At 41.5% G+C, this 16410-nt stretch overlaps 1 protein-coding gene across 3 annotated transcripts in view; it reads right to left on the bottom strand.

Annotated features, from left to right (window-relative positions):
• Window positions 1-1798: 1798 nt before the first annotated feature.
• The window catches only part of LIN28B (lin-28 homolog B), a 94046-nt gene continuing 79434 nt past the window's right edge, over window positions 1799-16410 (bottom strand). For all 3 annotated transcript variants that reach the window (XM_049818083.1, XM_049818084.1, XM_049818085.1), the window contains one exon: window positions 1799-4812. In XM_049818083.1, the coding sequence (XP_049674040.1) occupies window positions 4443-4812 (370 nt within the window). In that variant the 3' untranslated portion in view covers window positions 1799-4442. The remainder of the gene's footprint in view (window positions 4813-16410) is intronic.

Below are 16410 nucleotides of genomic sequence, written 5' to 3'. Positions count from 1 at the left end.
TAGAAATCAGTGTTCACTTTGGTCTCTAGTATGGTTATTGTTATTATTACCACAAGCAACACATACTAGTTTAAGCCAGTCTGGTGATGTTTGTCAACCAGTTTGTTGCTTAACTTAGTAATCCAAGAGGTAGTCAAAACCATTATCCTTTGTGAAGATGGTTGCTCTTACGTTTGGTTCAATGACAATGGTAGCAAATACCTTGGTACTTTTCAACATTCTCATAAAAACACTGCCGAAGCTGCTAATATACAGCACCGGTTTAGTATATATATATATATAAAAAAAGCATGTGTTCATAGATCAACCTCTTGTTATCAGTCAACGGTTGTAACAGGGGTAACGCAATCAATGGATCTTAAAGAAGAGACTGTTGATATACTAAGCAAAATAAGATCGATGCATTTAACAAGGCTCTGCTTGTTTCTAAAACAATACTCAAATCTCATTAAGACTTCTAGAAAATTAAAATCAGTGCATCTGCACATGTACGTATCTTCCCAATTACTTTTATATCTAGCACAGGGGAATACATATATATTTTTTTTATGATAAACATTTCTTACAGATAAATTAATTAAATTAAATTTAAGACTCGATGAGATTTCCCATGTTCTTTTATAATTCCTCTTACAAAGAATGTTACAAGATCTATAAACACTTTTTATGGGGCTCTATTCACAAAACTAAGTATGACTAAGCAGGAACTCCAGGGTAACACTGGTGCAGAGTAAAACTGGGCTGAAAAAGGTGGCCTGCAAAGGGAAGAGGTAGGATCCAAATGTGGTGTTTGGCACTCCCTGAAAGCTGGCTGAAAGCAAAATATTGCAGATGGTATACCAATGCCAGATTTACCATCAACTGCAGCAAAAAGTTATTTGGCTCCTCCTCCAAACACAAGTCTTCCTCATGGCCTAACTTTTGTAGCTTGTAAATAAATACCATGACCTCTCCTTGGGGATGAGTAAAAAAGTACTTCACAAGGTCCCTTATGATTAAATCAAATTGAGTATTTTGGGGTGGGGGAATGGACGAGAGAGATATCCTTGTTCCAGGTTTAACCTTATTTCCACTATTGTTAGGAGAAAAATTCATTTCTCTGAGCAGATATTTGAACTATTTCTACTCAAACGAATTTTATTGTGAAGCATTCTGGCAAGGACAGGCAGGTGAATAGGGGAAATCTAGGCTGAGCCAATGCTGCAGAATATTAATTTTGTCCTTAGACATGGAGGAAGAATCCCAAACTCAGTCTGTGCCTCCTCCTTTAAAAGGTTCTTTGCTTATTTGGAGCAGCCTACTGAAGGAGTATAACTAGATTTTTTTTCTACTGCAGCCCAGTGCTAAGTAGTTACCTGCCGCAGCTTGTGCTGCTGAATTTTTAACTTAGACATGTACATTTTTGTCTCTTCTGGAGATGTATTAATTTTCATCAACAGTGCCCGTAATCCTTTAGACAGAAAAATAAAAACGTTCAAAGAAATGTTTGGAAATGTCTCATAATTTCAAGTGGATGCTTCATCTTAAACAAGTATTTGCCATCATGTATGCAGTGGTGAACTATCAGTTACATATTTAGTACAGATAAAAAGTATGTACCATAGATCAACAGCCACCTTTAAGGCTAGAGCAGCACAAAGGTGTGTTTATGCAGTAAATATGAGGTAGCCTTTTGCTGTAAACAGAATAATCATTTTATTGTCACCTATGTAAACAAAGTGGGCTTGATGCTTTTGTGTTTTTATTCTTCCCCCACCACCCCCCCGTCCCCCATCCCTCCCCTCCTAGAAAAGCTAAGCACCAGTAACTCCAACTGGAAGTCAGTGGGAGCTGTGGTTGCCCAGCATCTCTGAAAACTCAGACCCTGTGAACGTAAAGACACAAATGCTCACATAAGCAACCAGTACAGAATACCACTTTATCATTTCACAGGAACTTATAATACAAAATGCTGAGATCTGATTATCAGAAATGTAGGTCTATGACAACTCAGAGGTAGTTACTATTATCAGTACATAATACTTATATAGAGATAAAAAGGTCTAAGACTATTTGGTTTGTTCTGAGTAAGCAGGTCTGTAGACTACTCTGTAAAGAAAAAACAACATTACATGGTATATTCCCTGAGCAAAGTTCTTTGTCCTGAGTATGTTATGTAATAGTGATAACATTCTAATATATAAAAATAAAACCTTAAGCTTTCAACAATAAGATAGGGTTTGGTATGTGCTCTTAGCAGTTCAGTCTGACTTTGGTGCGCACAGTGATTTCAAACAGCACCAACAAAAATCTGCATGTTGAAAATATTTCCTTATCTCAGCTCTGAACTTCTTACATATAAACAGGGAATGACCAGTTTTCAAATCCACAATTGCCTATTTCTATAAGGAACTTTGGTTTAAATTTTCAAAGTGACCTAAGTTTTGCATCTTTGCTGTTTAACCTGGTTTTTACACCGGCTAGAAGGTTAAGCAATGCCACTTTGATTTGTCTACATAATTTAAATAAGTTTACTATCCTTACGTAAGGCAAGGAAGTTCTTCTCTATAGATATATCACATTCAATATCGTCAAAGGTAAGCTTTGCATTAGCACACTGAGAACTTCAGTATAAACCATCAAGATTCGTCGCAAACGCTGGCAAGGAATTCACGTAAAATAATTTGCTTGAAAATGTGCCCTTCGCTGAGGTGTTTGATTTCTACCTGTTTACTGAAGCAGCAGCAGCAGCAACAGTAAAAGTCTCATCTGGCAGGACAAGTGGGAAGGGAAGGCCACATAATGAGCCAGCTGCATACCTGTTGTAACTATCGGCTGCAAAAGAGTTACCACGGGTAGGACTTTGGCTCGCTGTAGCCTTTCACGCAGGCTGTTTCTTTAGTTTGATTATCCGAGCTTAAACCTACCCGACTCTTTCAAGCGTTAACAGCCTGTGTTTATTGCCAATGTTAAGGATTATACAGGTTTCTCTAATTAACTTACATCCGCAATGGGATTTGTCAAAGTACGTTATCTTACGTATGACTTGGTAATTCAGAAGTTACAAATGGAAAGCGACTTGAAGTTTTGATAGGCTCCAACTCTATTAACCCCGAGCAAGGGCTGCAGCCCAGGGAGTCTCACTCTGAGGCCACCAATCTTTCTCCTCTTTAATGCAGAAGTGTGTGGTCCCAGCGCACTCTGGACCAAGGCTGGTCAGCAACAGTCTCCAGTTCACAAGAAGCAGATGATGGCCAGGGCTTCTGACAAATTTTCAGGTCCCTTCACTCAGGCTTGTCTGCAGCACACACATGTCCTTCTTGACTGTACGCGTGCTGTATCATCCAGCAAGGGAGGCTGGCTGAGCAACTGCAAGTACCCATCTACCTTTATTCTTAAACTATTTATTTATCCCAGGATCTCATTAGCTTTGCATTTTGTTTTCTTTAAAACCAAAACAGACACGAACAACAGAAATCCCTAGGGAGTTCTTTCCACGGCATTTCAAAAGAAAACAAGGGGGAAGTCCCTTCAAATTGAGGCATATTACTTGGGACCAAGAGAAGTTGCTGCTGCTGCTGCTGCTAATACTACCACCAAGGTCCCCTGAACGTTCACAGAATACAAAGGGTTAAACAGGATGGTATCCTGATACCACTCAAAAGGCTCTGTTCCGTAACAACTTATACATTCTCCCCTACACAAGAGTCATGTAAATTACAGTTACAACCATATTAATTTAACAAAACATTTTGAGAAACCAGCACAGAAACTACACATTCATTGTCTTTTTTGGAGCTTTAAACTCCTCACCAACAAAGGATGGTGGCAATGAGAGCTGTGTTGAGTCATGACACTGCCCTGCACCGACATGGGGAGGGGAGGGCTTTTGCTAGTTTGGACATGAGAAAGAAAATAACTCAAATTGATGATATGGGGGATGTCTTAGTATCTTTAGTACCATATGGCAGCTTTAAAATATGAAAGTATCCTTTGGTTCGCAAGAGAAGAAACAGTCTTGATCTCAGTTCTGTGTGTGGTTTATCAGGTTTGGTTTGTTTCTGAGTGAGATTTTTTGGGCTTTCTTGTTTGTTTTTCAAACGCGTTTGGAAACGGGTTCTAGGAATGAGTTCGGGAACGTTTGTGGATACTGCGCCTACCGCTTCACAGTAATGTCTTGTGGGAGAGTGGTCTGATAGAAAAAATATATATTTATAGATATGTACACATACACACACGCGCGTGCACACTCATACACACACATACAGAAGGTAAAACGTAACGCACCCTGCTCAAATGTATTTTGCTTGGAGTGATTTGTCTGTTAAAGAAAAAAAATTCACAGTTCCTCAACAGTAGTTAAAATTCCAGGTCAGCTACTGATAATGAAATTATTTCCCCTGTACTTGCATGAGGTAGACATCCCAAGAGGATAAAGAAAAGGGAAAGTTATGACAAATGATTTAAGTCTTTTTCCTCTTCTGAACAGAAGGCCCCTTTCTGCTCGGTTCTTCGGGCGATGCAGACAACTTACTTGACGAAGCTTCCTGCGGTGACCTGCCCGAGCGCTCCGAGATCTCCGACCTGCCCTCCTGAGAGTACGATGGAGACGAGTAGCCGTGCGTTCCTCCCCCTTCTCTCAGGAAAGCAGAAGTGGAAGGCTGCGGTTCGGCTTCGTGTCTTCCCTGAGAACTAGTGGGCTGCTGCGAGACAGTTTTATGGGGGCAGTTAGCCACCATGTGCATGATGCTCTGACAGTAATGGCACTTCTTTGGCTGCGGAGGTAGACTACATTCTTTAGCGTGGTGGTCGAGACCACCACAGTTGTAGCATCTAAAACCAAAGAGAGACAGCTAGTTACAAAACGCAGCGTCGAGCGGCAAGGTTCTCCGCGCCAGGTGAGCCTGGCAGGAGCGTGCGCCAGGTCTGACGCTGAAACGGCGGGGGCTTCTGCGCCCGTACCCCCCTGCCGCGCCAATCGGTTTTGCTCTCCAAGCCCCGGGGAAGGTGCCCCTCTGTCGCGCCGGTGCCAAACCTCACCCCGTGCTTGTGGCCGGGGCCCGGACCCACGCCGTCCTGGTGACCGGCACCTGTCCCGGGGGTCGCAGCCCGCCGCCGCCGCCGCCGCCGCCGCCGCCGCTCTCCTCACAGGGCCGCCGCCGGGGCGCGGCCGCGGCACTCGGCCCCCGCTAGAGGGCGCCAGACAGCCAAGCATCCCGCCGCCGCGGCCGCGCGCGTCTCCCTCCCCAGGTATCCCCCAGCACTCTCCTCCGTCCCTCTCGCCGGGATTTACAGCATTCTCCCCTCCCTCTACCCAGGGATCTACAGCATTAAACGCCTGCGAGCGCCAGTGCTTCGGCGCCTCAGGCGACGGACGTCGCAAAGCGGGGCGAGGAGAGGGGGCGAGGCGGCCACCCGCCGAGGTTGCCTCAGCCTGAGGCGCCGCCTTCACCCCGCGAGGGCCCGTCAGGGAACGTGCCGAGAGGAGATCCTCGGCCTCAGGGGTCACCGCGTCCTAATGGACGCGCTGCTTTCAGCCAGGGAAACCCGAACCTGGAGGAGGGACGCGGTGCCCCCGTCACCAGCCAGGCTCTCGCCCGGGGCCCGGCCCCTTGGCCCGCTCCGGCTCAGCCGAAGCGCGGCGAGGCTAGGGCCCGGGCCAACCTTCTGCAGCGCGGAGGGTCTGTAACGGCATTTATGGTTTCAGTTCAAAGGAAAATAAACAAAGCCCCAGCAGGAGTCGTAAAACAGGGTTTTGTTTCTGTTCTCTCGGAGTTCCCAAGCTGCGTGCAAGCGGTTGTGACGCAGGGTGCCATCTTCACCGGGACGCGGCTGCCCAGGAGCCGATCGATGGGCGCAGAACACAGAAGGCCGCCTCCACGCTGCAACGGCCAAGGCCTCCTCCTCCCCAGTTCTCAAAAATGGCTAAAACCCACAGTTCCTCTCCTGTTAACCTTGTTAGCCGGGGGAGTCCTGAGGAAGTCTCCAGCAATTCCTTACAGACTCCTCTCGCTTTGCAACACACGCCAAGAATGCCAGTCCTTGGATTACATTATTCTAACATGATACAAAGAAATAATTACATGCCTTTGGCGTGGTGACCCTATGCTGGTCGTGTTCAACACTGAGCTTTCTATTTTGGCTATTTTTGTATGGTTACTTTTTCTCTGCTTTACAAAACTTGCACTGAACGCTTAGACATTTGATTTATTATAATCTTACATGCTACTGGAGGGAACTAAACCAATAACTTTTTTTGCTTTCCTTTAACTGTCAACTAACTTAAAAAACAACTGCACAAATACTTAGGGCTGGTGGAGTCAACTGAAGGATTAAAAAAGACGATAAGTAACTATATGTACAAAATAGTGCAATGTGTTCTGGCTTGAGCCCACATCGAAATATTTTAAATTTTCAGATTCCTGGAAGGTAACAAGGCACTGTTTTAGCTACTATGTAGTCATCACTACTAGTCTATACAAACTCAAGAAGGTTAGTCCATGCAAAGCTGTATGTACAGCTGGAATCTCACCTACAGAATTTACCTTCCAAAGAACTGCTATTGATAAAACCTGCGTAATTTTTAAAAAGATTGCAAAATGGTTTTTAACATTTGCAAACCCACTCCAGGAAACAATGTCTCAGCACCTTCCTGTTCTTATCTCTTCTTTGCTATTAGCAAGATACTAACCATACGTTTAACAGACAAGTGAAAAAGTGGCCAAGTTGCCCACGGCATGCAGTTGTGCCCTACAAGACTGACCTGTAACTTAGAGAAGTTAAATGATGAACAGAACCTCATTATCCTTTCAGAAAACATCATCATTAAATTGTTGTATCTTCCCTAAAAGTTAATAAGAAACCAAACCCATTATACTGCACTCTGTACTTCTATGACAATTGCAATAATGTATTTTAGGTGAACTGGTCCCATTTATATGTCACCACTGGAATTTGAAGACTATGTTTACACTAGTCTGTCTGCATATACTACAGAATAACCCATGGAGAGACACAGAATATAAAACTTCCTTTGAATTAAGAAGAAAATGACATGTACAAGCCCCACTGTCATTTAGTATTGATTTCCCTAGCACAGGAAGGGAAAGGACATACTAAATGTGTTGTAAAATACAAACGTTCTGATCTACAACCAAAACACCAAGCTTTTATATCCCTATAATTTAAAAAAGTTGTAAGTTATTAAACAAGATTCCTCTGACTGTTTTTTCCCAAATCATTGCAGGTATTTTCGAATTACCACTTAACAGCAGCATTCAGTCTTCTTAACTGGTATTCAGCTATGTTTCCCTGGCAAGCTTTCTAAACACCTTCTGGATAAAATAATAAGGAAGTAAAACTTGCACTTGGAGAAATAAAAGAACAGCAACAACAAAAACCCTTAAGTGTTTTACTTTCTCCCCCTCCAATAAATACAATCTAAGAATTCACAAATGTGGTATTTATTATCATTTAGGTTATACTGAAAAGATGTTTATTATTATCTTCTTCATCGATTTCTAGCAGTGTACTTGTTCCTGGGCTAAATATAGTATAATACAGTATAACATGGGAGTGTGCAGAAATTCTGGGAGTTGTGCATTTTATCTTAATTAAGAATACAGAATTTTACAGCTGTGAATACATTTGCACTTGCTTCTTTCCCTTAATATCTCATGTATTTAGAATGGTTAAAAAGAAGAAGTTTGAAAATAGGTTAAAGGGCCTCCCTCAGTAGCAGGGTAGGCAGTAGCCATGGACAAATCAATTTAATCAGTCACTATGGTATGCACTGTGTTATCCAATTCAGTGAACCATTTCACCTCACCAATTGACCAAGAACCTGCTGTCAAGGCCCCTGCTTTCACTGAAGAGGCCTCCATCACCTTTTGCATATATATTTATCAATACATCCTATTTGCAAATATTGTAATTCCCTACATTTATTCAAATCGCCTCTAAAATGTCACCATAAAAGAAAACTCTATCAGAAGCAGTTATGATTAAACTATGATTTGGCTTTTCAGGAATGTTTTTTGTTACCAGTTCAAGCATCTGGCTAAAGTGTCACATTAGAATATATAAGTGCCAGCCGGGGTGTGCCTGGACTTAAACAGGAGGGTGGTATTTATTCAGTTCTTTTAACTATTTATTCATTCCTTGTCAATCACTCTTACCAGGAGAACAGATCACACCCCGCTCTGAAATGCCTTCCTTCTCAAGGGATTTACACCAAAATGGAAATGGCCAGCCACCTCAGAGCTCACAAATGATACCACATGGCATCATCCACACGTATTAAGGTATAGTATTAACCCTTTTGTCCAAAACGCTTCAACTCTTTGCTCCTCTCTGCTGTATATACTTACAACATAATGAAACCTGATAGCGTATGATACGCACACGTAAGCTTATACATCCACATCTCTATATACATAAATATATAGAGCAATATACAAGCTGGCTCCTGCTAAGAAAATTAGCAAATTCTCATTTGAGTATGTTCTCAGAAACTCTAGATTAGTACAACCATAACAAGCATTTCTTCACTTCAGAAGCACCACAGAAATAACGTATGTTAGCTTAAACACAACATAAAAGTTTATATGTAAATTGCATCATGAGATGAATAAACCACAAAAAGCCCTTAAAAGTGCAATTATAGTAGAAGTAACCCTTACAAAAAAGCAACAGCAAGAAGGATTTGTTAGAATAGGACTGTCTTTCTCACAGTAGGCTCCCATGATTTACTAGGTAGCTTCAGGCTCAGAAAATAATGGAACAGAGTAAATAAAGAGATAGCAATTATCCTAACAGGGAATCCTTTCTTCACTACAGCACTGACAGGAGGTGAACCAGGGTGATTTTTTTTAATATAAAAAAGGTGAGTATTTTAATAAAGGAACACCTTAAGGAACTTGTCTAGCATTGTGTTTCAACATTCTCAAGAAAACAGTAACATTAATACCTGCTAATGAAGAAAGAAGAGAGCATATAGCAAGGTTAAAAAACACTTCTAAATTTTCCTTCACTATGGATTTGTGATTGCACAGAACTATACAGATTAAAGAAAACACAAAAAAGCAAAAAGCATACAGATTCCAACATAAACTATGTTGTATTAATTGCAATAAGCTGATGATTGAAATTCATTAGAAATACTCAACTTCACAACCAAATGCAAAATAAAATACTCTCTAGTTTTCAGCTTTTTTCCTTGTCCTGGCAGTCAACTCCTACTTAGGAAGCACACCCTATCCCTATCCCTTTTAAAATGACAATACCCCTGCCTTGCAAAGACGTTTGCCACAGTAACAGCTCAACTGAGCTGAGCTGTAAGGAGGGGTAAGTGCAATTGCTTGCTGCTTCATGCTGCTTTATAATATGATTTAGATGCTAATCCAATATATATGACAAGTAGACAATCATTTGTGTGGCTCCACACTATTATCTGTTGAGAGAAAAAGCTTTAAAATTATGCCGATGACTGACTTTTTCTTGGAGGAGGGAAGGAGAGGGGTTAACATCTAACAGGGATAGCAAAGGGAAGAAAGGGGGTATAGTCACAGAAAGACTAGAATAATTCACCAATATATTCCCCACACCAAATCCTCCTTTGTTTTTCCTTTTTGAATGCTATCAGACAATAAAAACCTGCATCTTGGCTAACAACGCTCCATCTAGCAATATTAATGCTTTGAAAAAGGGCATGTGCAAGTGAGATTTTTTACAATACACTGAATGCCAACTAAGCAGTTCAAGCATAAAGGAGATGTTTAGAATCATACCTAAATGTGCTGTCTTTTTTAGTAATTACTTTCACAACATACCTAAAGAAAGGCCAGTTCCTGCAGACAGAACATGCAGCAGATCGCTTGAACTACCCTATTTTGCTGTAAACTGAGGTCAAACTATCCATGATCTAACAGAAATATGGGTCTTAGACAAAACTAAGATGTTTTACTCTTCAAGGGCTTCAGTGACTCGTCTTGAGAATCAGGCCGTGGGGCAGTGCAAGGGGACAATTCTTGCTGGTGGATGTGAACACCTAGAAAAGCTTGGGGAGGCATGTGTTTGCTCAGGCACCACCTGGGGCGAGTGAGAAACACCTCTAACACCTCCACAGGACTGAAAGAGTCTTCTGGACTGTCGAGGATCTGCTAATTTAAAATTGTCTTTGAGATAAAATACAAGTACATTTTAACAGATTACTTAAATATTCCAGTAACCAAATCCTGGATATCAAAGCTGTCACAGCATCACTCCAAAGACTGACAGGACCACAGGGGATTGCTGCTAAACAGACACCTCTTGTATGTTACTGTATTATAAAAGGACTAATCACTTTTACTTAATACCAGTGTAACACCAAAATCCTTCTTGCTGCGAAGCCTACACTTAAAATCAAAAAAACAGTTTGAGTATTTTTTTGAAATGGGGCATTACCCTGATGGCTTAAAACAGATAGCACATGCAGACCTCATCCTTTTAGAGCAAGAAATGCTGAAACTAAGTACGAGGCCTCGGTCACTGCAACTTCAAAACAGGCAGCAACTGTCCTTGGAAAATAAAAGTTTGGTTGGCTGCCAGGGTTACAAGCTGCAGGAGCAGGAGTGCATGGCAAGGGAGGAGCGGGAGGTGTGGTGGGGACCACTGCGCACCCTGACCAGCAGCCAGCGCCTACTGGTAGCCCCGCACTGGTCACCAGCTCCTCTGGCATTTCACTTCTTCCTCCGCTGCTTTTACAGGGGGATTCCCTTGCAGGCATTGTTTCAGGACATTTCTCCCTTCCCCAGAACCTTTAAAGCAGCATTAAATCCCAGGAGAAATAAAGCTGGCCTGTGTTTTTTAAAAAATCATGGGGTGCAGGAGGGAGCCTTGCTGCGCTCCCTCGCTGCCGAGCTGTGCCCCACAGCTGCCCCACTCCCTGCACCCAGCAGGGAATTAACAAGCAGAAATGTGGCCCAGTTTTTTGCTTTTAAAGGAGGAAAACCACCCATGAGTCAACAAGACATACACAAGACACACGGTACACACTCTGCCCATGCCCTCCGAGAGGGAAATTGCTGGAATGTTTCTGCTCACATGCATGTTGCTGGGTTTTATGCCATTTAGTTTATCAACCTTTAATTCTTAAGCTGTAGCCAAATGCAGGAAGCTTTGAAAACGCTCCAATAAGGTATTGGTATTCAAAATACTGAAATAATACTGAAAAAATCATTTAAGGTCAAGTGAAATCATCTTGTTAAATAGAGAATGGAGCATTTAGCATCTTCATCAGAGCATTTATGGCATGTCCAGTGAGCAGGGGCAGGGTCACACTAAGGCAGAAAACTTCACTAGCACCCTCATTTATCAATCCATTTAAAAAAAAAAAAAATCAGTTTAATTTTAAAACTGTAATTATTTTTAGCAAAGTATGTTGGAAAATGGTGTATCACCAATTCAGAAAGCAGCATGTCAGGGCCACATTTAGATCTGTGTTGATTCTGTGAGTGTTTGCTACCCTGAACCCCTCCTTCATACAAAACACTGTGCAGAGGCAACATGCTGGGAAAGTTAATTGCAGGCTGTTGTTCTTCAGTAAAATTCAGTTTGAAAATTTCCTGTGCTTTACTAGCTTCTTAAGATTAAAAGAAATATCATTTTCTAAGAAAAAAGATAACTTCCTAAAGAAATAAAGATGAAATAAAATAAAAATGCTCATCTATCTGCTTCTCCAAATCCTACAACACATGATAATGTACCAGAAATAGGAGACACTCAATTTCGTGAGAAAAACAAGGTCCCTTCATTTATTTAAGCTTGCCTTCTTTCATCTTACAGATAGCCCCAGCACGCTGACACAAACCCACTGTCTGCAAGGCTTCCAATAACACAGGGTCGAATATTGATGATGTTTACTCGTTACAAATAAATAAATAAAAATGCTCCATTGTAAACTCATCAGATCGACTAGTTTTCAGTGGTTAGTTGTAAATCAATCTATTTTCCCTGGTGTATTGCAGAAATAATATCAATAGGTTACGGTCTTTTGTTGCTGGGGTTTCCCCTCCCCCTCACCCCCCAACAAAGAAGCTGACAAACAACGCGGGGCATTTGCCTGATAAATCAGGCCTGTCGGGATACAATTTAGCTTAAGTTCGTGAGGAAATGAATTTGCTTTAAATCTGCTAATACGATTTTATGGGAAGGTGGATTTTTTTTCTTTTTTTTTTTTTTCTTTTTTTTTTTTTTTTGACAACCAAGAACAACAATGAAACAGAAAGGTGGTTCGAAATGCGCAAAATGCAGTCTTTTTCTGCACAAAAATGGAAAGGACTACACAGACAGCAGCTCTTAAAAAATAACCTCGACGATGTCATTTCCATTCTTTCTTCCTTTCCGTGAAACCTTATCTCTGCTATCCACTCAGCCCTCTTTACAGGCATGGAGGAAAATTATTTTTCACATAATCACATAAAAATCCTTATGAAATGCATCCTCACAGAGGAATGCTTTGGATGTACTTTCATGTGTTACAACAAAAGGGTTTTCTTTACATTGAGAGTTAAGAACTCCTGAAATAACAATTTACAAAGCAAGGTCTTTTTTCTAAATAACATGAAAGATGGTTTTCCTCCAATAGTATCAATATAGCGTGGAAAGAATGTGTATATTTTAATGGCTTTAACCCATCCAGATAGAGCAGATACAAGATCAGTGACGGTTTAAGTAAGTTATGTTTTAAACAGTCGTATATCATGCATTTCAAACATGAAATGTTATACTGCGATTTCAAATAAGTCTACTACTGTTAATCTTTTTGCATTATGAAACCACACACACAAGTGTTCTCAACCACAAATTTCCCTTGTAAGCCTTAATTTCTGTGGGAATAATAAAAGAAAAGGGATTTTAAATTAAAACAGTTCTATATGCAGTACTTCTAAAACCAGTATTTTCCATAGTTCACGCTGCTGGAAAGGCTGCCATATGGATTTGCTCTGGGTATCACTGCAGTCCGCACCCACGCTTGCAGTCTATTACCAAAGTTAGCTGGTGTGCAGCACTGGGCAGGAGTGGAGGTCGCCAGAACTAAGTAGACTTTGGTGGGCTGAGTTTGAAACCACTCCTTAGTGCCCCTGTTAACAGCAGCATAGTTCAGTAACACCAGAAGTCTTTACAGAGGTCACTTGAGCCTCCCGGCCATGCGGGTAAGGGTGCATGCTGCATAAAACCAGCTCAACTCTTTCTGGGTCAGTGAGGTGCTGTTCATGAGCTGAGAGGCATGCCTGACCTTATCTCTCAGCAGAGCTGGTTCCAGGGTTTCTACATCCACTGATCAGCTAATCCACAGATGAGATAAAAGGGTAGTAGGTAACTGGGAACTGGTTGTTTAAAATTGCCACTTCCCTTTGGTTCCTTATTTTATCACTAATGTTAGCAGCAAATACAAGTAACACCAACTCATCACAGCAGCAGGAAACGGCAAATGGCATCCTGGCAGTAGGTTGGAGCACTGAAGCGAGTAGGGGTAGAGGAAGAGGAGGAGGAGGAGGGTGGCTGCTCTGGAAGTTCATAACCTATTGTTCTTCCCCAAATACCAAATTAGCGTCATATGACTTTAGGTATCACTTATAAATCGGTATCATGCACAAAGTTTCAGAAAAATCTGGCAACAGGAGTACGGACTGACTTAGACCCTAGCCTTGAAATGGATTTTCCTATTACATTCACTGAATTAGATGACTTGCATGAATATAGGCTTCACAAGTCTTAAGGATTGCAGGATTTGACCAGCAACTCACATCTTCATTTTGCTTATCAGGAAAAAAAAAAAAGGGGACAGTTACTGTCCGACATGCTCACTAGGAGAAGGCCATGCCAGCTATCTCTGTAGGGGTTCCTTCCAGAGCTCATGGAATTGATAAAGTCATGTTACATGAAATACACGCAGGGCTTCCTTTCCCAACTGTGTAACAAAAGGACATCAAACATGGTGGTTGATTTTCCTTGAAATACCCATAAGTTCACATGTTCAATACCTGCAAGAACAACTAAGCCATTCAGATGATCTATAGCCACATTTTACTGATAAGGGAAATCTATATCACTCTGATGCACTGACTGAGAAAGCAAGCAGTCAGTTCCTAATTCACTTTTCCATCTTAAGCTGTCTAAACCGGACTAGCTCCATATATAGACATTATTACTAAATGGTTGTGTTCAGCATTTTCTAGAACACATTTTTAAGAGGCTTTCAACATCTTAAAGAAAGAAATTAATTTTGAAACTTTTCACATCAAAATGCAGAAGCAATAGAAGCAACAGTAAAGCACGAAAAGAGGATTTCAGCTGCAACAGGATTAAGCCTCATATGTTAAAGCTTTTAATTCCCACCTGAGGCAGGTATTTCTGTTGTCCCACACTGCCTGATCCCTAAGAATTAAAAGTGAAATAAGGCCATTTTCTACTATTTCGCCCTATCTCACCACCAGATATATCTTTGTTGTTAATTCTCTCTATAATTGTGTACATCAAATACACATTTGTGAACATCAAACCAACACTGTTAATTCAAAATTTGGCATTTCCTTTTTCTTAGTTTGGCCTCAGGATGGCAAATCTCACGCACAGGTTTGAGTTTAATACTTCTTTCTCTGAATTCTGTTAATTCTGTGTACGGTTAAAAATGATGAAACATAACTGAAAGCATTTCACTGTATGTGGTAAAGTAGATCACTTTATCCCTCTTCGTTGTGATTATGTAGATTAAGTGGTATCAGTCCAGTCCAATTGTAACAATAAAGTTAATAAAACTTTTTTAAAAAATTGCGTCTTCCCAGAAATAGAGCAAGTTAATGGTCTTAATTATGCTCTCAGTCACATGGGTATAAATCCAGAGCAATTTTGATAACTACACTGAGCTTATTCTCCATTAACTTTAATAGTGTAATTGAGAAAAGAATTTCCCACTGTGTACAAATACTGAAAAGTCACATTGCAGTAGCCAAGGCTAGTTGCAGAGGTCAGGCTGATAGAAGCTGTGAGGCAACGCAGCAATGCAGGCTAAAGCCCCTCAGTTCCACCTGTAAATCTGTGTTTGCTGGTTGATGTAACACTTGAAAGCATAATGCACCATAAATCACAAAGTTGAAAAAAGAAAACCAAAGAATTATAGCCAAGGTGGAAGAGTGATGTGTTTGATTCTTCTGCCCATTTATGCTCAGCCTTTCAGGTTAAGAAAGAATGAATGAACGATTTTAAAAGTAAGGATGTTTACAGGCCAAGGATCAATTTTCCTGGCATGACTGATGAACCCTGCATCAGGAGATTTAGATAAAATAGGAACCCTAGACTTGAATAAAATTTTTGAAAGCGAAGAATAATTCAGATAAGGGCACCCCAGTCGTGATCAATGCAAGGGGACAGCTGATTACAAGTCGGACACTGAGTGCACTGGCCAAAGAAAAACGCTATGGATATGCTCACCGAGCACAGCGCAACCAGCTATCTGTACTTTTGATCAGAAATTCATACCCAAGCCACAACTTCAATTATGGAAGCCCTGAATTTACAATTTTGAAAGCAGTCAGAAACCAGAAGAGTGATTAATGCCAGCATCGTGTCTGTGCCTTAACAATGCATCTTTACTCTAAACCCAACCACCTTCCAGTTATCAGTAGCATTCACTGTGCAAGGCAGGAAAACTGTACGTTAAGACTGGAAGCGCACGGAGGCAGAAAGGGCAACACATTTTTAATGCAAGCTCTGAAGTTGCTAGGGATGAATCTGACCTCTGGCTGGGGTGGAAGAAGGTATGTATGTCTCTGCAGCCTCTTAAGCAAAGTGTGCACAGGCCAGCCAGGTACTGAATTTCTGTAGGGAGAATGGTTATGAATTCTTGTGTTTTGGAGTGCAAATCCCAACTTCTGGCACAATAAAGGAGTACTCAGTTATGCTAGTAGCCTGTCTGCTCTCCTCTGATCCCAGGCTCTGAGGGCAGGTTAGAAGACACGGACACACTGCAGTGGCTAGGAATGGAACATGTAACATGTCAAATCCATAGGAATCCGTAAGATTTCATTAGCCCTGACTGAAACCCAGTTTCTTCCTGGTTTAGTGATTATTGGCCGTACTGCTGTGAGGTTATGGAGACAACTCTTACTATTCATTGAGCAATTAATTATTCCAGTGATAGACCTTCCACAAGAAAAACTGAGATTATCCTTCTCCCACAAGACCTTAAAAATATTGCAGCTCAACCAGGTGGAGCAGTGGATTTGAACTCACAGCTAGACGGAGAACCGGATCTGGTTTTTTCCCATTCTGGATAAATGCCCATTGCTGGGTAGAAGGAGCACGGAGTTCGCTGGCAGGCAGACTGAGGGAGCCCGGCTGCCCAGCATCCCTGGAGCAGGACCCCTACCCACCAGTCAGCATCCTCCA

Source organism: Accipiter gentilis, chromosome 15 (genome assembly GCF_929443795.1).
Source record: "Accipiter gentilis chromosome 15, bAccGen1.1, whole genome shotgun sequence".
NCBI classification, from domain to species: Eukaryota; Metazoa; Chordata; class Aves; order Accipitriformes; family Accipitridae; genus Astur; species Astur gentilis.
This window is presented reverse-complemented; position numbering and strand designations above follow the sequence as displayed.